At 51.1% G+C, this 20,469-nt stretch overlaps 7 protein-coding genes across 7 annotated transcripts; 3 read left to right on the forward strand and 4 right to left on the reverse strand.

Annotated features, from left to right (window-relative positions):
- Positions 1 to 105: 105 nt before the first annotated feature.
- Positions 106 to 699, forward strand: HO173_002554 (uncharacterized protein; the record flags this gene model as incomplete). The annotated part of the gene is made up of 1 exon (XM_037304487.1): positions 106 to 699. One exon carries the CDS (start codon positions 106 to 108, stop codon positions 697 to 699), a length of 594 nt encoding a protein of 197 aa, XP_037168580.1.
- Positions 700 to 863: 164 nt separating this feature from the next.
- On the reverse strand, positions 864 to 1,987 carry HO173_002555 (uncharacterized protein; the record flags this gene model as incomplete). Its single annotated transcript, XM_037304488.1, has 3 exons — positions 864 to 986; positions 1,044 to 1,925; positions 1,976 to 1,987. The coding sequence occupies 3 exons, from the start codon at positions 1,985 to 1,987 to the stop codon at positions 864 to 866; spliced, it is 1,017 nt and encodes a 338-aa protein (XP_037168581.1).
- Positions 1,988 to 5,526: 3,539 nt separating this feature from the next.
- HO173_002556 (uncharacterized protein) lies at positions 5,527 to 6,021 on the reverse strand (the record flags this gene model as incomplete). Its single annotated transcript, XM_037304489.1, has 1 exon — positions 5,527 to 6,021. One exon carries the CDS (start codon positions 6,019 to 6,021, stop codon positions 5,527 to 5,529), a length of 495 nt encoding a protein of 164 aa, XP_037168582.1.
- A 5,312-nt stretch (positions 6,022 to 11,333) lies between these two features.
- Positions 11,334 to 12,095, forward strand: HO173_002558 (uncharacterized protein; the record flags this gene model as incomplete). The annotated part of the gene is made up of 1 exon (XM_037304490.1): positions 11,334 to 12,095. One exon carries the CDS (start codon positions 11,334 to 11,336, stop codon positions 12,093 to 12,095), a length of 762 nt encoding a protein of 253 aa, XP_037168583.1.
- Positions 12,096 to 12,505: 410 nt separating this feature from the next.
- Positions 12,506 to 14,008, reverse strand: HO173_002559 (uncharacterized protein; the record flags this gene model as incomplete). The annotated part of the gene is made up of 1 exon (XM_037304491.1): positions 12,506 to 14,008. One exon carries the CDS (start codon positions 14,006 to 14,008, stop codon positions 12,506 to 12,508), a length of 1,503 nt encoding a protein of 500 aa, XP_037168584.1.
- Positions 14,009 to 14,845: 837 nt separating this feature from the next.
- Positions 14,846 to 18,713, reverse strand: HO173_002560 (uncharacterized protein; the record flags this gene model as incomplete). The annotated part of the gene is made up of 3 exons (XM_037304492.1): positions 14,846 to 14,920; positions 14,972 to 18,444; positions 18,554 to 18,713. The coding sequence occupies 3 exons, from the start codon at positions 18,711 to 18,713 to the stop codon at positions 14,846 to 14,848; spliced, it is 3,708 nt and encodes a 1,235-aa protein (XP_037168585.1).
- A 643-nt stretch (positions 18,714 to 19,356) lies between these two features.
- Positions 19,357 to 20,334, forward strand: HO173_002561 (uncharacterized protein; the record flags this gene model as incomplete). Its single annotated transcript, XM_037304493.1, has 1 exon — positions 19,357 to 20,334. One exon carries the CDS (start codon positions 19,357 to 19,359, stop codon positions 20,332 to 20,334), a length of 978 nt encoding a protein of 325 aa, XP_037168586.1.
- Between the last annotated feature and the right edge of the window lie 135 nt (positions 20,335 to 20,469).

A 20,469-nucleotide genomic window follows, 5' to 3' on the forward strand; every position in this document is an offset into this window, starting at 1 on the left:
CGAAAGATCATACTCCCTCGAATCTCTCCCACACCTTGGTCTGAACATATCCATTCCTCTCCACCATTCATCGGAGGGTTCCCAGTATAACGTCACATTCTGTCTATGGCTGCTCCTAATCCCGAAGCCGCCTACCCCACCTTCTCCGCTCTCTACGCGCACATCCTCGCCCTCCCTCCGCCCCTCACCCCTCCAGCCAAAACCACCTCGACCAAGCTCACTGCCCAGATTTCCAATCTATCTCTACACCCCACCCTTGAAGTCGCCCTTCACATCCTCAACAATGACCTGCCCTCGGCGCATTTCCTAGTCCGCCACATGCAAGCACCGCCCGCCTACGAGGGGATGTTTTTGCATGGCATATTGCATAGGATCGAAGGGGACTACGATAATGCCAGAGCTTGGTACAGGAACGTTGCAGAGAGTGAGGTGTTTAAGGAGGTGTGGGAGGGTGGGCAGGAAGAGGCGACACGGTTTATTGGGAAGGTGGAGGGATTGGTGAAGAAAAGAGAGGGCAATGAGGAGGAATTGGAGAGGGAGAGTTCGAGGGAGATCAAAGCCGTTGTGGAATACTGCAGGAAGAAGTTCGGGGAGAAAGAGATGCTAGATGCGACGCAGGCGTGGGTGAAGCCCGGAGAGGACCATAGGAAAATGGGGGAGGAGATGGTGTCTGGAGGGAAAGGGTTCAGAAAGTTCTGAGATTTGGGGAATGGCAGTGGTCGAGCTGGGCTTAGCAGGCTCTCCAATACGTTGCTGTCTTTCCCTAGCTTCCATACACGCTCAGATTGGCCCACATGGACAATGTGCATGCGCTTTTTGCCTGATTGGCTGTTTGCTTGACATTGTCATCCCATGACTTTTGGCTAATGCCCGTTTGTCACTTCATCATCATCCAGCGGCTGAATGTCCGGCACCGGCCCTTTCGGTACCACAAATTTCGCGTCCGGCTCAGCTCTGCCCTTGGCTCTCAAGTATCCATACTTGTACTGCAAGCACCAATTAGCACTGAACCTCAATCCATCTCTCCCCCCAGAAACACTCACGGTCCAAAAGTTCACCGTATCCTTGAAAGCGTGCCCGTTGAGCGTCTTTCCTCCATCCCAATAAAGATTCCTCAACCACCGACTCAATCTGGGGTAGTCGTGTCTGATCATTTTCAAATTGCACATGAAGATGTTGTAGTAGGCAACATCGAACCTGATCATTGTCGTATACAGCCTGATATCCGCTTCGGTGATGTACTCGCCGAACAGGTATGGATGATGCCCCGGTTCTCCGAGGTGCTTTTCCAATCGATCCAGTGATTCGAACAGCGGATATAGATTCGCTTCGTAAGCGTCCTGTGTCGATGCAAAGCCGGTCTTATAGACGCCATTGTTGACAGTATTGTAGACCCAGTCGTTCATCGCATCGATCTCCTTTTGCAATTTCTCAGGATAGAACCCACCCCCCGGCTTCCCGTCTTCGCGCAGATGCTCGGGTAGCAGCTCGTCGAATGCCGAGTAGAACATCCTTATAATCTCACTGCTCTCGTTATTCACAATCGTCTCCGCCTTCTTATCCCACAAAGCGGGCACCGTAAACCTCCCCTCGTACTCCGGATCGGCCTTCTTGTACAGGTCTTGCATTCGGGTAAAGCCGTACAGTGGATCTTTCTCGTCCGAGCCATTGCGGCCGGTGAAGAGCCATCCCTCTTTCGTGAGCTCGAAGTCGCAGACGATGAGTTGGATGATGGATTCTAGGCCTTTGAGAGAGCGGACGAGGTTCGCGCGGTGTGCCCAAGGGCAACCCTGATTGATGTAGAGGGCATAGCGGTCTTTTTCTGGAGGGAATTCGGAGTCGGGCGATGAGGAGATGGAGTCGCGGAATTGGCTGCGCTTGCGGCGGAATTGACCGTCAGCATCAGCGTGCTTGTGGATTGGGGCCTGGAAAGGAGGTTAGCTGTGGTATCACATGGGGTTTGGATGCTTCAGACTTTTTCAGGCATGTTGAGGAAGATGTCTGACGAGAAGAATCCCACCCTGACTTGATTGAAACCCGAGAAAGATATAGATATCTATCTCTTTCAGAAGTGTGATTGAGGCATCAACTTTGGTGGAAAGAAGAAAGCGGTCTATTAAAGAGACCGAAGCATCCCAAAGCAAAGATCATGGTCCCCGCAGATTACAAATGCAGCTCGAATGTGGGGTATGTCCACGACCGCAGGGGGTTAGGGTCACCATCGTAACGGCCCGCCAGTGGCGTTCCTTCCCTACCTCAGGAAGTCAGAGCCACTACAGTACTAGAATACATGATCAGCCATGAGTTGCGTTGGCATTTTCGGAGCCAAGCAGAATATCAAGACAAGCAGACCTGATCAAACTTTGGACAGCTTATCTTCCTTGTCCGGCATGTTCCTCGACTCCACCTTCGCAGAGTGCTCTGATGGGTGTGAAGTCGAATGATATTCTGGTCTCCTTCAACCTCATCCTGTGAGCGTTCAATCTCGACAGGCCTTCAGCTGACAAATTCTCATGACACAACAGACATTTTTGATTCAAGTGCACGAGATTCATGTACTCTGAAGCCAGGATTTTCGCGTGAAAAGGCTTTCTTTGCACCTGCTCCACTTCAGGCTTCAATTGGTCAAAACCGATTGGGCTGTTCGTCTCTGCGTCGCGAACAGGGGCAAACTTTCTAGCAATGTCCGTAGAAAGACATCAGGGTGTATGGCAGCTCCAGTCTGAGAGAATGAAGGACGTTCCTGCGCTTGGTTTCCTGATAAAAGAGAATATCCAGCTATGAAGCGGCTTCGCACTCTTAAGTTGCTCGATTTACTCCATGGGATGGCTCGACACATCAAGCTCTTGTCAAGATTCCGTAGAATAAAGTCAGGAGAATTTGAAAGTCCCTTCAAGAAATTGCCTCGAGTATTTTCCTTCTCATCCCACGAGGGCCGAGAGTCCCTTTCCTTTAGAGCCGCAAAAGATGCATTCCTCGTTCACACGCGACTCCATCCCTCGCAGGTCTTATAACGATCCAACCCAAAAGAACACCCTGGATTAACGCTTGAAATTGGGATTAAAGAAATGATCTGGACCACGCTGACAAACGGCTTGACTCTCTTAGGTTTGGTGATAGCTCGGGAGGAGACCATCTGTCTGGCAACCTATGGTGGCGCCCCAACCAGGTGTTTTCTAGGTTTCGATTCATCGACCTCCACTAACACGTAGTCAAGCGTTCCAGCACCAGGTCGAGACACCCTAATTCAAGTGGTTCCGGAGTCAGGACTGCTTGCACCCCGCAGCTCTTCTGACCATGGTTACCTCGATTTCGCAGGCCAAATTCAGGAAGCCTGCCAAGGAAACTCAGTTTTTCGTCTTGTCATTGGATTCTTTTTCTTCGATGGAAATCAGATATTGGTGTCCAGGTATGTATCAGAGCAGCGGTTAAGCAGCTCGGCACATATTGCAGCAATAGACAGTATTTTCGCAATCGCTGCGGATGGAACATTAGTTTGGAACAATGATGCATATGAGCGCGGAACTACCAGATTTGGGACTGATTCTGAGAGGCTCTATGGAGTATTTCATGGGATTGTGCCCAGTCAATTGACCGCGGTATCACTGAGGGCCATTGATCGTAAGTCTCCCAAAATCTAGTTGCTCTTCCTGCTATAATTTGGCAAAGAGGTGCTGACAAATTTTTTCCTGCACCAACAGCCGCTGAATGCCCGAAGTGGACCCAATCTCTGTCCAGCATTTCAATACTCGCTTCGTCCTCGGTTTTCCCGGTCCTCTCAACTTCTTATATAGATAGTACTAGGTCATGACTTTCGACTTCGCGTGCCAATTCTACTGGATCAGTGATCTCCACCCCGCGTTCCAATTCTTCGGCTCCGGCGTCATGGACTCCGATTGGATATTCCTCTGGTCCTTTACCTTTCAGCGCTTCTTCAGTATTTCTGTAATAACTGCACTGATGGCGAAGGCGATGATGCAAATGGTGTTTAGAGAGAATAACCTAAGCAACCGCACTCGCCGGCAAGCCATCGAGATGAAAAAGTCGCCCGGATCCGATGGACCCGAGGGTAGCATCTTCCCAGGTCTGGAGCTTACAATAGATACTCTAGGGGACTCTCTGATCGCTAGCAACTTCGACAGTCGTTCCAATCCGCGTACACTGTAAGTCGACCTTGGATTATCGTCATATTCGCTAGTTTCCCCCAATCAGCACCAACTCAGACTATGCGCCCCTGATGATATTATCGATCAGGGGACGGATAGAAAAGGGATAAATGGCATCAGCGCCGTTGGCGCCCGCAGCAATTACGTGGAATTATCGATAGCAAATGCATTACACTGTTGTACCGCGCGTCTTAACAGCAAGGGCTGCGGGGAGGATGCATTTGGTGGTGCTCCTGGTTTTCAAGCTGTACCCTCTTCCTGGCCAGTTCGGGTTCTACATGCTTGCACGCATTTAAAATCGGGACCTATCAAAGCGACAGTGGTGTCGCACCTGGAGTGTACACAAAATTGTTCAATGGCGCTTGTGGACAATGGAATTATGTGGGGGAAGACTGATCCTAGACCCTGTGTTATAACGAAATCATCCTCCAACCATTTTCACTCACCACCACCTATATCTAGCCGCGTTGCATGACGTCGATGGGCAAGCTGTTCTCCTGGCAGACCCAAACATGGTCATTCCATCAGTGGCTGGATTTGTGGACACTACGAATGTCATCAAGGGACAGCTTCTGCACCCGCGCCTTATGCCTGCAGATAAATTTGGATCAATCCGCAGAGCTGGACGGATGATTTTAGTCTGCATTAGTTGTGAGGTAGAGGGGGGGGGGGGGGGGGAAGGTGGATATTGGGATCACATGTCGGGAAGATTGAAAGTGGAGCATCCCGAATATGGGACTTAGATGTTTAACACTTCTCCTTCTACTGCGCGCGGTTGCTACTGCAATGGGTCACTGTTCACTTGCTTCCTTCGTCCTTCGTGACGGTCCCACTGCTCTATGAAGTTCCAAGATTGACCGCGCAGACCAGGACTTTTCCCTTTGCTAGCCTGAAATAACCGTTAGCTCGACCCCAACATTCCGACACGTCTTTTCCAAGGTCTTAATCAAGTCCTTGCCCCCCTGCTCAGTTCCCATCTCGGGCTCCGAAGTCAGCTTGAGCACTCTCAAATTGGGAAGAAGCTGCGACTTTGCTTTTTTAAAGGTCTCGACCAGTGGTGATACGCTGTCACAACACCGATGATCCCCAGTATGCAGGTAAATCTCTTCGATTGAAGCTGGGAGCAGGTCTGCAAACTCATCAAATTGAGCCCGAGGGCTGAGGAAGTGGACATTAGTCTCTCGCTTTCGCAGAATTGGAAAGCCACGAAAAGATCCTAGGAGTCCGAATTCTTCGGTCTGACTGGAAATTATTCTTAGGGACTCAAGGGACTGCTTTGCGTGGGCTAGCAGAGCGGCTCGCATCCAGAATGGCTCGAATTCATTGAATTCCTGAATCGGCTCCACGTAAGTGAATTCCTTCAACCCTTTGATACTTTCAGAAGCTGAAACAGCGTTTTCGCGCCCACTCCACTTTTGACGAACGTCATTTTCGTGATGCAAGAACTGCCTGACATGAGACGTTGCCCCTCGTTGACTAGATCATCATGATCCTGTGTGACAATCAAGTCTTTGACGTGTATAGATTGCACCAGTGGTAGACTAGAGAATATCTTCAGCCACAACCAGTCCAGGGAATAATCGTCGATTGGGAACTCAATAAAGAGATTCACCCTCGTAAGGTGCGTAAGAAAAGTTCGATTCTCTGCCCGGGCAATGCGCTGTATAGTCTCCGGGAACTTATTCGAGATGTCCGCGATGCTCGTCAGTGTTATTGTGGTGAGCTCAGGAAGAAGCAAGGACAGAAGTGCCAAGATTGGATCCTCATCCCCTGCCCTGACCTTTTTGATCCAGCGCCTAACATCGTTCTGCGGTACGAAGCTGGCTATCTTAATCGCTTCGATGAACAGCGCCATATCATCATTCGGATAAGGGGTATGACGAGTTTTTGGCCACTCTTCTGAGTATGAAATGTGATCATCACCATCTCCATCTGAGTCCTGCTATTCGTCCTGAAAGCGGCCGATAGAGAGGTGGGTAACGTAAAGAGCAACGCGTGGCCGGAGAAGGACATCCTTGAGCAGGAACGCTGGGGCACTTGCACGGGTGCCCGGTCCTGTTTCGAAGATTGAATATTCTCTCTTCAGCTTGTTGTGCTCCTCCACGAACGGTCTGCCTATAGCGTAGATATCTTTCGACACTATGGCAAAATTCTCGACGTCTCTAGGCTCTTGGAAGTATCCCCAGAATTCCGAGATCATCTCGTTGGGTAGTTGAGAGAAGTGCGTCATTTTGCGAAGAGAATGAAACTTGAGCTTGCTTCGTTTGACGGTCGTTTTGCGGTTTGATTGAGGTGATGGTGAAATGGATGTGACAATTTCGAATAGTCTCACATAGAGCTTCCCAGTGTTAGTTCAATTCGAATTGCGGAACTCTCATCTGGGATGAGTATGATATTACCTGTCTGACAGATGTAAACGCAGAAGCATGTGACTCTTGCGGTGATAGAACCCTGTGTACAAGTGTTTTAAACTCAGATTGAGTGTAAAAGTATGGGCGCAGCTGTGAGCGGTGGGAGCGGGGAGTGAATGAAGCTGGGGTTGCTCAGGACGGAAGGTAAATCAAAGCCGATTGTAGCCCATCAACGCTAGCCCCGATTTGCCTCATGCAATAGATCTGATCAGATACTGTAGCTACAGGCGTAATGGCTTGTGTGGAAGAAGATGCCCAGACAATTGGTCGGGCTTGGTGATTTCAATACTGGTAATGAGAGCAGATATTGATGGACTTCATTTAGCCATGAGAGTTACGAGTCGAGAACCCTCGGCAGGATGATAAGAGGCCAAACATGCGGTTGGGTTGAAAGGATGTCAAAATGTAAGGCTGGACAATTGTTTGCATTAGTCCAAGAGCAATACAGAGGAAAACGCTACTTTTCAATCGGACGCGCTACACTGTTGTGAGGCATGTCACGTGACCCAGACTTTCAATTACAAGGGGGCGTCCGTGGCCAAGTTTTCTACAAAGCGTAGCCCAGTTGATTGGACTTAGAGCAGGCCTCTAGCCCATTGAATCGATATCTACATAATCTTCATCCCCCCAATGGCAATTCTCAGCAAGGCGCCCGATGGCCCGCCCCCAAGTTCTGGACAGACGTCCCCGAACGGTCCAGGTTGGACCGTCCAAAGCCTTTAGACGGACGGTTTGGATCATTGGGCGCCTTGGCAATACTCTGCACCACACTCCCTTCATGACCTTCCCTCAACTTTCACCACTGGCCCCTCATGGTACCTCCAAGCATGCACGATATGCTCCAAACACGCTATGCCCATAACCCCCCAAAACAGAACCACAGCCCGGTTGAACGTCTGCGCGCTCGGCTCATTGCCAACCGGCCAGAAGCTCCAAAAGTAAGCCAAAACGATGTAGATCATCGCTACTGTATTAACGTAGATACCCGCTTTGCCCAAGGTCCGACGAGCCGGATGGAAAGGTTCGCCACGGAGGCATTTCATAAGGACGCAGCCGATCGAGATACCCTAGGTGCGCCCACCCCAAGGGAGAGCACTGCCGAAGGCGACGGTTGAGCCAATATTGATGAAGGACATGGCGATGGTGAAGTTGCAGGTCACGAGGATGGAATTGCCGGGTACTTGCCATTTCGGGCGCACCTGTTGTGATTAGTTAGATACTTCTCTGTGTGTACGGAGATCAAGTGCAGGGTAAGTACACGAGCCAGCCAGTTCGAAATCGGCATCCCATCATCTCTAGCGAAAGCAAAGAGTTGTCGGGAAGTCGAAGCGTAGGTGCTTGTCGTGATGAACATCAGCAGTAAGAGTACGGCAGCGGTTAGACCTGTGGCGCCTGCCACTGAACCCGATGCGTCCAGCCCGTTATGCACATAAGCCGGTGAGTCTTGCAACTTTCAATTGGTCCGAAATGAGTGACCTTCCAGCCCGTGATGCATAGCGGGATGGATCAAGACGTCTTCTTTCTGATTTCTAATTCTTTGGGGTCATAGCCTCACAGATAAAAGTAGATTAGCATGTCGTCAAGCAAAGAGATTCTAGACCTTGACATAACCATTCAAGTGATTAAGTCCGAGTCAGAATCCAGATGTGAGCAACATAAGAAGGATGAACGAAACAAAGGTCGAGCGACATGTATTTACAAAGCAGGTCGACGTCTAGAACCCCGCTATGCACCAATACATGCAAGGCTTTAGCCTTAGCATTATCATACACATAAGACAGGACTTCTCCCAGCGGTAAGATCTCATGCACGGCAGGATCATTGCCTTTGTGAACATTAAGACCGCAGACTTGAAGACAGAAGCGACCGAGCATCATATTCAACGAGCACTTCATGCGCTACTGATGGCTTGGATATCCCTGTGTCACATGATCTGAATATACAACAGTATAGGAACAAATTTCGTTATTCAATAAGACCCCGCTAAGAAGCTCACGCAGTCGGTGATCAGAATTGCGCTGCAACTTCGTTGAATCATCTCGTGTTTCGTCCCTTGACCATAAGGCTCATAGCATCCAGAGAGTCGACAGCGCTCACGCTAGACTCGCGTGTGCCAAAGATAATCCTACGTGTGACTTTCCTGCAAAGTTTTTAGATCCCTTTTCCAGACCCTCCGTGCCTGATTGTAATGGCGCGAGATTGTCAACACCCGAAGTTACACCCACTGAACCATTTGTATCACTAATGAAGAAAGGATTGCTAAACGCAGTATTGTTGCTCGAAGCATTCTTAGATGCATCCCATTCCTACACAACATAAATCGATCCAGATTCTCGTCCGTCATGTATAAGGCTCATAGCATAAACAAAGCAGACGATACTCCCGTAAGATTTTCGAACGTTATTGCACCTAACACCTAGCATACAATCATGTTCCCTGATGTTCATCGCTGCTGATTAGCGAGCGCATTATCGCGCACAAAGAAATACGTTTTCAAGCTTTGAGTACGACGATGGAATTTGTGTCCGGGAGTTCGGTCATTGAACGACATGGCGACCAAGGCCCAAGTGAGTAACAACAGTCCCGCAGGCGACGAATCCGCTCGTGAACAGCTGTTTGTCCGACGGTATCAGGTAAGTCAATATCCAAGGCAGGGGAGCTTTGAAAGCAGGCGACAACGAACCAGGCCAACAACAAGCCACCAGTCGTCAGCCTTCAATGGCACCTTACCAATCCGTCTCGAGACGAATCGTAGGACGACTGCTATGTAGGCTGCAGGCAGGCACACGGCCAGCGAGACAACAATTGCTTGGACTCGAGAGTCGTAGACATCGAGGAGCTGATCGCCTGACGCTATTGTAGGAGTAAGGGTCGACATTTCCTTATGGAGTGATAATGTTCCTATCGACACCGAGTACGAGGTATCAAGGCCAAGGCTGCCAGGTCCCAGGAGCCGAGGATATACTGATTTCTTCCGTTGATTGTTAGACTGAGGGTTTTCGACCCTGACTAATTTCGCAGGAAATAGGCAAAAGGGGAGTGGCCTGTCGAGGGGCGAAGGTTGCTTGCATCACTATATATCTTTGCGTCTCGAATGCCATCATAGTTCACATTGAGAGTCCACAGAGGCTAGGAGGCTACGTTTCACGAGATTCTCCTCCATTTGCTCACGTACGCAGTAAGCTTCTGTATGAGTAATTACAGCAATGCAGAAGTTCGGCTGGGATGTGGATGTCAACATGAGCAAAAATGTTCGCCGGTCAAATGAAATCGAAGCTGCAACTCGGAAGCGTTCTCCTTGCCACAGCCACGTCTGTGGATGGCCCTTGTACTCCTTCGAAAGTCGGACAAACTTTTCCGGCCTTTCAGATGTAAAGGCTTCTCAGCACCCATTCTCGGGATCACTAAGTGTGTGCCACGATTCGCAGGTCGCAACAAAAAAGATTGAGCCTTGCGTTTAGAGAGGCTTTGCCACTCGGGCGCACTTTGGAGACAGGCCTCTACTACTCTCGACCTCTTTGTGCGCCACAAATTTGGGGGTGGTGGGGGTCAGGTCTAACTCAGGTTTCAGAGCAAACCCCGAACTTCGCACGTTCATATTTTTATCACTAAACAATATCACCGGACTCAAAAACTTCTAGTCAATATACTTATGATCGTTTCGTGAAAGCGAAAACTTCGGATGTCGGCGTATATTACGCGCTCTACACGCGGATTACGCTTTTCAGAACGACGAGACGAGTTTTGGTATACATTCCTCAACAAAACAGGTGATGAGCTTGATTCGCGATCTTGTGTAGAGTGTTCAGGCCAAGTCGTCTGAGTGATGGTTGTGAATTTTTTTGGAGGCAAGTACGGTGGTGCTGCAAAAGAGGGGGTGTGGATTGAACTCCGAAAATGTCAAACACCGAGGGCATTGATTGATTGCTTATTCAGATCAGACGGGATATGGTTTTGTGTAAGAAAGGTCTACGATGAGCCCACGAAGATATAGATAGCACTCGAGTGTGACAAAGATGGTATTATCGCATCACAAATGTCATGGCAAAAAGCATTAAGCAATGCAAAGAGCCTCACACTCGTTCCTCGCTTCGGGGGCCAATCATATCGCAAGCTCATTACGGCATCCCCCCCTTCTGGGGCTACTGAGTACTGAGACTAGCAAAGGCCATGCCGCCATGACCTGAGAGACTAAGACACCAAATAATATTGCCAAGACAGAGGAAGTTTTTGCTGGCATTGGACCAGCTGAATCATCCGGCAGCTTGCGTAGGTGCTTGATGTCTCGGGCTTCAATAAAGCGGCACTGATGCTGGCTACGAGTATGTCTTGGCGTGTTGAGGTCGGGCTAGATCACGTGATTACCTGTATATCTTGGCAAGCACTTTTGACGAAGGTATTCTGAAACACACTGTCAGTATTCGCACAACGTAGCAATTCAAGTAGCCCTTTCCTGTGAATGAGTATGTGAAACTCTATTAAAGAAAAGATACTGACTCAAAACATGGGTTACTCGGCTTGAGTGTTGCCTTTTACTCCCATGCATAACCCTCCCTCATTCCGTCAACTAAGAGCCTCGCTCACCTCAACTCTCCACACTGACACAAGCCATCTTTTCAAGTTTCCTCCTCACGCAGCACTCAGCACCCGTCCAAAGTACCCACTCTCAAAAACCAAACGGCCTCATCACCACCAACGCCTTGCAAGCGCCCACCACCTTCAAACCCGTCACCAGACAACATCCCACCCCACCACCATGCCCACCAACCCCAGCACCACCCCCACCCTCGTCCGCTTCTACGACCCCACCATCCAAGCCCCCGACCCCTCCGGCCGCACCGTGTCCTCGATCCTCGCCCTCCCAGACACCGACCTCGAACACCACCACGACTACATCCAACTCCTCTTCCCGCTCCCCGAACCCTCCCCCTACCACCCCACCGCCCCCGTCATCGACCGCGCCACCTTCGCCGCCTTCCGCTCCCGCCCGGACCTCCGCTCCCAACTCCTGCACTCCCTGACCCGCATGCTGCACTTCTACGGCCTCGACCTGCCCGCCCGGCCGCGACGACCACCGGCCCCGGACGACGACGACGACGACGACGACGATCCTCGCCCCGAGATCGTGCGCGGCGCCAACTTCGCCCGCGCGTCCCGGAACTGGGTCCGGCGCTTCGACCACAACCACCTGCGCATCACGCGCATCGTGCGCAGCCTGCGCGTGCTCGGGCTCGAAGGGCACGCGGCGGCCCTGTTCCGCGCGCTGGGCGCCGTCTACGACGGGGGCAGGGCCGGCATCGGGGCCAAGTCGATGATGTTCTGGACCCGGGCCGCCGAGCGGCCGCTCCATCTGGCGCCGGAGGACGAGAGGGACGAGGGGCGGGGGAAGGATTTCCTGTACGAGTATGAGGCGAGTAGACGGGCGGGAGCGAACGGTGATGGCGATGGTGGTGATGGCGCTCGGGAGGGGAAGGGGCTGGGAGGGGAAGGGGCTGGGGAGAAGGACGGAGCGGCTTGACGGAGGCTGGGAGACAGCCGAGCACGATCTCGGTATGGCTAGGCATCATCTTTCATCAAGTGGAGCGCCTATGGCCGTGGTGCCCCTTCGAACTGCGAGGTTCTTGCACTCGCCGTCCCGCTGGCTGGCATCTTCTGGCTTTCTAGAGGCATTGGGGATCGTCTTCACGGCAAAGGAGCGTTCGAGAAGCTAAGAGGTCGCTCTGCTATGCGTGCATCAGTAATGGCGATAGATTCATCTAGACATCTAGCCATCACAGCATAGAAAGTTCACGAGTATACCTGCCTCCCTCAATCCGTGCCATCTGTATCAGGAAATCACATACATTCGAAGGAAGTAGGACGGTAAGAAATCAGGTCGAAAGTGTTAGAAATCATGAAGCCTTACTCCTAATGCTATATGTGTATGCACTAAGTACCAATCTTCTCACAATCGGAGCCACATGCAAGACCCCCGACACCCTTCTCCATTTCCAGCTCCTCCCTCAGCGTCTTGATCACCTTCTTTATCTCCCTCCAAAGCAAATACTTCTCCAAGTGCTTCTCATCCTCCACCTTGCTCCTCACCATCATTTCGAAATCCGACTTCTTGCAAACACACCGCTTGTACTCGTATTCCTTCCCAAACGGCCCGTCTCCCTTTATCTCTTCGCCGGCATCTCCATTAGCAATAACCAACAACGCCGCCACAAAGGCCTCCTGAATATAAGCAAAACTGAAGCCCTGCGTAATGCCCGCGATCGCCTCGCAGAGAGCCTTCGGAAACTCCACGTCCTCATTGCTGTCCAGTTTCTTTCTCCAAAATTCACAGTACTTCACCCTCTCTTCCATATTGGGGTCCGGAAACAGATACTTCCTATCGAATCTGCTCGGCCTCTTGCTAATACCCGGATCCAGCCTCTCGAGGTGATTGGTACTCCCGACCATCATGATGCCGTCGTTATTCTGCAGCCCATCCACTTCATTCAAGAAATAGGAGCGGACGGCATCAGAGACAATACTGTCCAGATCCTCGAAGACCAGGAAGCACGACGCCATTTGCCTCGCCTTCCTGAAAATCAAACTGATCGCATGCTCCGGGCCCCCATAGCTCGCCAGACTCCTCACGTACAGCGTGGGAATTGGGTCATCCCTATCGTAGAGCGAATGCATCATGGCCTTGATGGAAATCGTCTTACCGTTCCCTGGCGGGCCATGGAAAATGACCCCCCTCTTCCACGGCACACGGAGCTTCTTGTACCGGTCTTTCGAGTTAAAGAATTTGGTAACTTCGCCAATGATGTTCTTTTTCATCTCCGCGTCTAGGATGACGTCTTCCCAATTCGCTTTCTGGATGCTTTGCCAGAGCTCAGAGCTGTATTGCCAGTAGCCACCGTCGAAGACGAGGACGGACTTGCGGATGGAGTTTTGCCATCTGCATGCCGCGAGCATGAGCTCGTCATTCACCATGGGCGTGGAGCCAAGGAGGTAGTTCATAGGGCTATCGTAGGGACCGTCGGATCCGACGATATAGTAGAGAATGTACTCTTTCGACTCCCACTTATACATCCATTTCCCGAATTGCACCGAGTCATAGAGGAATCCCGAACCGCCATCCATTCTCTTGGCCGGTGCCGTATATTGTCTGTGTTTCAAGTTCTCCGTTGAGGCATTCTCTGCATCGATGGGGGTTGCGCTGGCATGCCCGGTTGCGGCGTACACGAGGAAATTGCATTGGTAGCTAGGAACGACGGTGACGTGAAGTGAGGGGTATTGCTTGCGAAGTGCTTCGACGAGGACTACGTCGCTTTTGATGCGAGGAGCGGTGCTGTTTTGGTAGAACTCTTTGTAGACTCCGTCACGGCTTGAGTTAGAAGTGACGGCAGAGGTTGAGGTCGAGGGCCGTAGGGGCATAGTGCTCGGCCTGGTGTGCATGGTGGAGCAGAGATAGCGAAGACTGGCGGGCAGCTTGAGACTTTCACGGCAGGAAGTAGAAGAGAAGGATTAAGAGTTGAGAAGTAGGTGTAAGAGACGAATAACTGTGAAGCTGTAGGAGAGGAATCTACCTCCGTTGAGGACGGGCTGAGGCGCAGGCGGCATCTTCACAGCCCCTCGCCAATACGAGTCATCATGCGGTTTCATATCTCCAGGCAGACATTCGACCATCCCAGTGGCCCGCATATACCTTGATTCAGCAATCATGGTTGGATCTATTGCCTGTGGGCGTTGCGGATTATCAAAGAATATGTTGATCTAGCGTCGTCTTCTAATGGTGCTGGTGGGTCAGAGGTATCTCACGGAGTACTTGCGACACCACCCCACCCCAATAGACTTTATACGTGAACAGCTTGACCTGAAGCATCATCAACCAAGGGAATAAGCTTGGTTTTTGCATTCAGGACGCAGGTTTGGAAACGAATAGGTAATTTAGCAGAATGTTTTGGCGCGGGCCTTTTCTTTCTTTTCGTGGCCTTCAAGGCTACCCATTCCACTGGGCACAAGACGCTTCTGAAAGATGTTTGCATTGAGAAGACGAACCACTGCCTATGCTGAAGAAAAACCGAGATGACTCTATTCCCGATAACATCGTGATCCCCTCCCAGACAATGCATGCCTTCCCTTTTCCGCTTTCCTTTGATCGCATGGCCTCGTATCCCGTAATGCATTACCTCATAGCTTCTTAATGCACTGCCAGTCATTATTCCGTGAGTTAAACACAGCCAACGCTTTGAACACCGAGCAGTGTCGCACGATTGTCCTCAAGTATGATCATTATCTCTGCCTGAAGCCGGAGATTCCACCCATTACTCCCCCATGTGACGATTTGAAGTCCTCGGGTACTTCCCACTGTCTCCGAGTTAGATTGAATGCCACTTTGTATTTGAGATATGTACTTACGCCGTGTGTATGACAGGCCCTAACGAACGCCTCCACAGCTTCTCCTACCTGATAGTCCCTAACAACTCCTGGCTCTAGACGTGCTGGCTTTGGATCCGTGGACGACATTGCGAGTCGGACCTGCAAGAGAACTGATTCGATATTCGAGACAGCGCTCCAGCCAGAGTTGGTAAGGAGCTCCATGCACAGTGCCCCACCAGCGGTAACGTGACCGCCTCCACCTGACATGAAGCTCAAGAAACGAGGACGAAGGACACGGACGAAGGGTGGGCTCATAGGATAATTCTTGCCGAATCGAATCTCCATGACCACACTCTTGATGCCTTTAGACTTCATGTCTTCGGCTAGGGGAAGGTGCGATTCGAAAGAGTGTAATTCCACGATCCATTGATAGACATTGTTGATGAGTTCCCGGTCGATGTACCATCCCAGTTCATGAGCTGGGTGTGTGTCCTGGACTTTCAGCGTGGCGGTCAATTCCCGTTGTAGCGCTTTGGTGGCCATTGAGGTCGCGTAGGAAGGTGGTTCGAGTAGATGGAGCGTTTTGTGATTGAGACTGCCGGGCACAAAGTCTGTCTTCGATGCATCAGGTCTAGCTGAGTATGGGAGCTTCGGAAGAGCTTTGCCCTTTCCTTTGTTCGACTGTGACGGAGGAGCTTCTGTCTTCTCTTCTGTGTCCGAAAACAATACCTCAAGATCTTCATAGTCCGTGTTATCACTTATCATGGCAATTTCTTCCAGCTCTTGTACATTTGCAACTTTAACTTTCTTATTTCCAGTCTTAACGGTGACAGCCTTTGACACAGGTCTCCGGGATTTGCTGACCGCGGTGACGGGCATAACAATCTGTGAGCTCTTCTCCCCGACAGGCGTATACGACGGATCTTGTTCGTACACTTGGGTCGGTGGACTATCCTGAAGCTGCATTCCCTGGATGTTGCACCTGACGAACAAATAACGCGACTGAATCCAGTCGAGCTGGGCCACGACAAGGTGCGGATTCTTGCTAACAAACTGCGAAGGGGCATTCACAATCTCATTCAGGGCGATTGCCTGCGATATCCTCAGCTGACTGTGAGGCCACATCCCGGGAGCTAATCCAATATCTTCACCGCTGTAGCCGCGATACGGGACTCCCATTCCCATATTGCTGTACCCGACGCTAGTGTGGGCTTGCAAGGAATGATAGACACCATTGCCGAAAGCTCTGCCATGATCAGTCTTCTCGAAATGCAGACCCTCTCTGACGATGCCGTGCCAGTTGTGCAAGGGACTACCATGCCACGCAAAGATGGTAGGATGTTTCGCATTCGGTGTTGTATCACGTATCGATGTCACGAATCTCTGTTCTTTGTCTGGGGCACCTTGAGCAAAGCGAAATTGCATCCAGCCAGGCATCCCGGAAACTCTCTCTTCAGACTTGCGGTCGCTTCCCTCGAGGCTGTCGACTTGGATGATGCAGGAGCGATTTGAAGCAATAATCCAACGAAGGACACCAAGCGCTGCTGGTGAGATTCGCTCAGCCCATTGGCGTAAGGAAGTGTCCTGGCCGCCCTTGCTCCGAAGATAATCGCCCATCTGTTGCACACTGGGTAGGGTCTCTAGCAGCATACAGATTGAGTGCTGCTTTTCATGGTTGTCGAGATCGTCGAAATTCTGATCATAGACAATGAATTGGACCTCCGGGTGCTGATTCGTTGAGGTTTCCGCGAAGATCGTTGGTGGGGGGGTTGTAGCTGGGGTCAAAGTGCTTGGTATGTTGGCTCTGTTCGTACTCGAAAGGTGTCGCTGGGAAACACCCATAGCAGCCGGCTGGTCAGCTTTTCCAGTCTTCCTCGCGGCCCGAACCACTGGTGCAGCTAGTCTGACCGCTGGATACAACACCTCGATCACCCTGCAATGATAACGTTCCTCTTGTAGCGTGGGAAGAACAAAAGATACCCAATTGCCAGGATACAGCACTTGCGCGGCGCCCGGGGGGAACAGAAGCTCCATTTTCTGGCGATCAAATTTTGCTTTGTAGGTTGAGATTTCTTGCACGAATCCTTGTCTCTTAGGAGTCTGATAAGAGTTGACTCCATCAGTCATAGGGTAGGGTAAGGGAGGGTATGACATTTCATAGCTGATATTAGAGGCTTGGCGGTCCGTCATGAGTTTTGGTGCTGGAACCATAAGAGCCATACCAGTAGGAAGGTATCGAAGCTTGCGACAAGTGGCACTCGTGTAACAGAAGCTGACTAGAAGATCGACGACATGAGGCTGCGTTATGATTTCGTGTTCGATGCTCGGTCCGAAACCCAAGCTCATATACTGGTATAAGCATAATGGTCTCGAGCAGACATAGGGTTTCAGAGCTTCGAAATCGGCCTCCACTTTGCAGTTGCAAACCAAGCAGAATTCTGTGCATCGGACAAGGTGACGCAGTGCGAATTGCATGGCCGCCAGAGGAAATGAGCGCTCCTTCTTGTCACCGGTCATATGATCCTGGGTCACGAGCTTTGGTAATGTCTCCAGATGGTTGGAAGGATTCTCGGCCCAGTATTTGGGGTCTATAGCATTTTCTTCATCGAGATTCCGGCCTTGATTATCATTGAAGAACTCTTCTGCGCCACTCCAGTCAAAGCCCATTGCTTTGCGGTACCTGAGCAGGGGTATGAGTCGGTCGTTCAAGACATCGTCAAGTGGTTTGCCGATGAAGATACGACCTAAGACTCCTTTCCTAGACGTACTAGGTGCTTGAGTAGTAATGAGCTTCCGAGACTTGCTCTTGTCTTCCAAGACTGCGAAGGCAGCGATGGCCTCATCTATTGCAATCTTATACTTGGAGCTCAAGCCCACACGCATTTGCACTCCACTACTCCCATAAGACATGCCCTGGCCGATAAGGCGGTCTAAATCCTTGTAGCCGGCGGTGTATCGTATGAGCAGCATGAAGTACTGGTTTTGTTCCAGATGCCATGCTTGTAAAGCTTCGTCCGAGATACCAAGCTTAGCAACACGGCATGCAATAGTCACAAATCCGTCTTGGCCATTGTTGAGCAAGTTGCCCAGGTAGGAAATTCGAAAGCCAGCGTCTTTGGCCAAACGAAGATCCTTGCGGATTCTTGCATTCGAGGCCCGGATAGTCGTGCGATCACCCAGACCCAGCTGCGGAGCACTGTTCGATGAGTGATGCTTTGGCGATTTTGGGGACCAGACCCCGGCGTCACTGTCATATTCATCTGGGTCGTCAGATTCTTCGGGCTCGAGATCGGAGTCAATCTGCATAGGATCACCATCGTCAATGTCCACGGGATTGTGTCTGGAGCCCGCGGTTGCCCTGTCAAGTGTCTTGACAATCTTGGCCATCATGTCCGAGACTTTCATGCCAGGGCAGTTGCTCATGTCGTCTAACGCTGAGTGGATGGATTGGGGCACATTTTCAGAATTGGTGTAAAACATGTACATATGTGATTCGGGGTATTCTCCAAGATCTGTAACCAAAATCAGTGATCTCCGTCAAATGAGTTCCTCGTGGTACCCTTTTTTCTGATTGTCGGTTGCTCATACCACCATGCCTAGACAGCTAGGGGGGTCACTCACCCGGAACCATGATTGTAATTTCTGTAGCATCTCCATCGCTTATGTGATAGTGGAAGTTGATCATGCCATCTTCCTCCCCTGTTTTTAGACGTGACACATTAATTCGGTCAAAGACCTTGGTGGCCTCCTGCAGGTCAGCAACAAACGCCTTGCGAGGCATGGTGGCAGTGGGAGAGTGTATTGGTTGTGTAACCTTCCACAGACGCTAAGATGTGGGAAAAAAGAGAGAGAGATAGTGTTCGGAAAGAATAACGACCGGGGAGCTCTATTAAGAGTGGGAGTGTTGCTATTAAAATGAAGTCTAAGTGTTGTGGGATGTGGTGTGTCAAGGGGAAGTGATTCTTCCAATTGAGTCTGTGCTTGGCTTCTTGCCGTAGATGTGCTTGCCGTTCCAGAAATATTTGGGTTGTGAGAATGATTCTACTTCAGAATGCGAGGACCTAAAAATCTAAGAACTCCAAGTATCAAACAAAAAAAAGAAGACCCATTACCTCATATCCTGAGCGTATTGGGTGAGCTGTTCTCAGGCAACAATCCCACATTGTTTTGGACAAGGCTGTGACCGCGAGCCTCCAAGGATTCAACCCCGGATCCTTGCCAAGTTATCGTTATCTTAGCTCCGGGAGCTATAATAGCTCAGGAACGTCACCAGCTCTATCAAAAATGTGGGGAATGGGACAAGAGACGGGAATCTTCAAGCAGCACCACTACACTAAAACAACACCTTACTTTCAGAGGGATTCAAAGTGAAGAGACCCTCGGATCTCTACCACATTGACGACAGCTCAAATCCGAGCCTCGCAATGGAACTGTCCCGACCTCCGAACCCTCACATCGCCGAACCCCTCCTCCACCCCTTCCTCTCACCCACCTTCTCCCCAACCGCCTACCTCAACGACACCCTCCCCACCACCACCTCAAAGCCCACCCCGACCCTCTCATCCATCGCCACCCAAACCCAAACCCAAATCTCCGCCCTCGCCGCCCAGACGACCCGCCTTTCCACAACCCTCACGGGCCTCACGGACGACATCCTGCGCACCAGCTCGCGGCTCGCTTACGAAGTCGAATTGCTGCGCGGGGAAGCACTGTCGCTTGCCGATTCGCTCTCATCGAGCGGGGCTCTGGACGAGGCGATACGGGGATTCGTGCCAAAAGGCTTGGACGCTGCGTCCTCGCCCACGGACGTCCCCTCGTCGCCTGCGCGGACCGGGCATGGCAGCCAGTCGGCATCACCGAGCGCCCCTCGCAAACCCTCCCTCCCGTCCGATCCATCGAAGAAAGAACCCGAAGCTCTGCCCCACCTCCGGACCCTCCTGCAAGTCCGCTCGTCTTTGCAAACCGTAATCCAGCGCTTCAACCTCGCCTTGTCGTTCCCGATGCCGCCTTCCCTGTTGGCAACGAATACATCTTCTCTCATCTCCGTCTCTGCGCCGAACGTAGATCCGGATCTGGAGTCCAAAGGCCAAGCTGCGCTGGCTCGGTTTAAACAGGAAGTATTGGAGATGCTGGAGCGAGGAGATTTGGCAACGGCCAAAGCGAGAGTACAGGAATTGAGGGATGTGTGCGAGATATGGAAGGGTACGAGTGAGGAGAGAGCGAGGGGAAAGTGGGTCGATGGATTGGAGGCTGTTGTTGAAGATAGGGAAAGGGGAAAAGCTAGTGGTAGGCCTATGCTGGAGAAGAGAGAGGGAAGTGCGGTCAGAGGAGTGGAGACGAGTGGAAGTGGAGCAGGGCCCGGGTTTCTCAGAAGGCTGAGGGATGAGATCTATATGGAATAAGCTGCATGTAGGAATGTCACGTTCTCGCATGTAGGAAGAGCTACGATCAGGTCGAAAACTGCTATGCAGACCAAGGGATTCGACCCGCTATTACTGGCGCAAAGATATCCAGCTTCTCTGACCGACGAGACAAGC

This window comes from Letharia columbiana (assembly GCF_014066305.1).
Source record: "Letharia columbiana isolate WasteWater2 chromosome Unknown Sc0000005_s0, whole genome shotgun sequence".
Lineage (NCBI taxonomy): Eukaryota > Fungi > Ascomycota > Lecanoromycetes > Lecanorales > Parmeliaceae > Letharia > Letharia columbiana.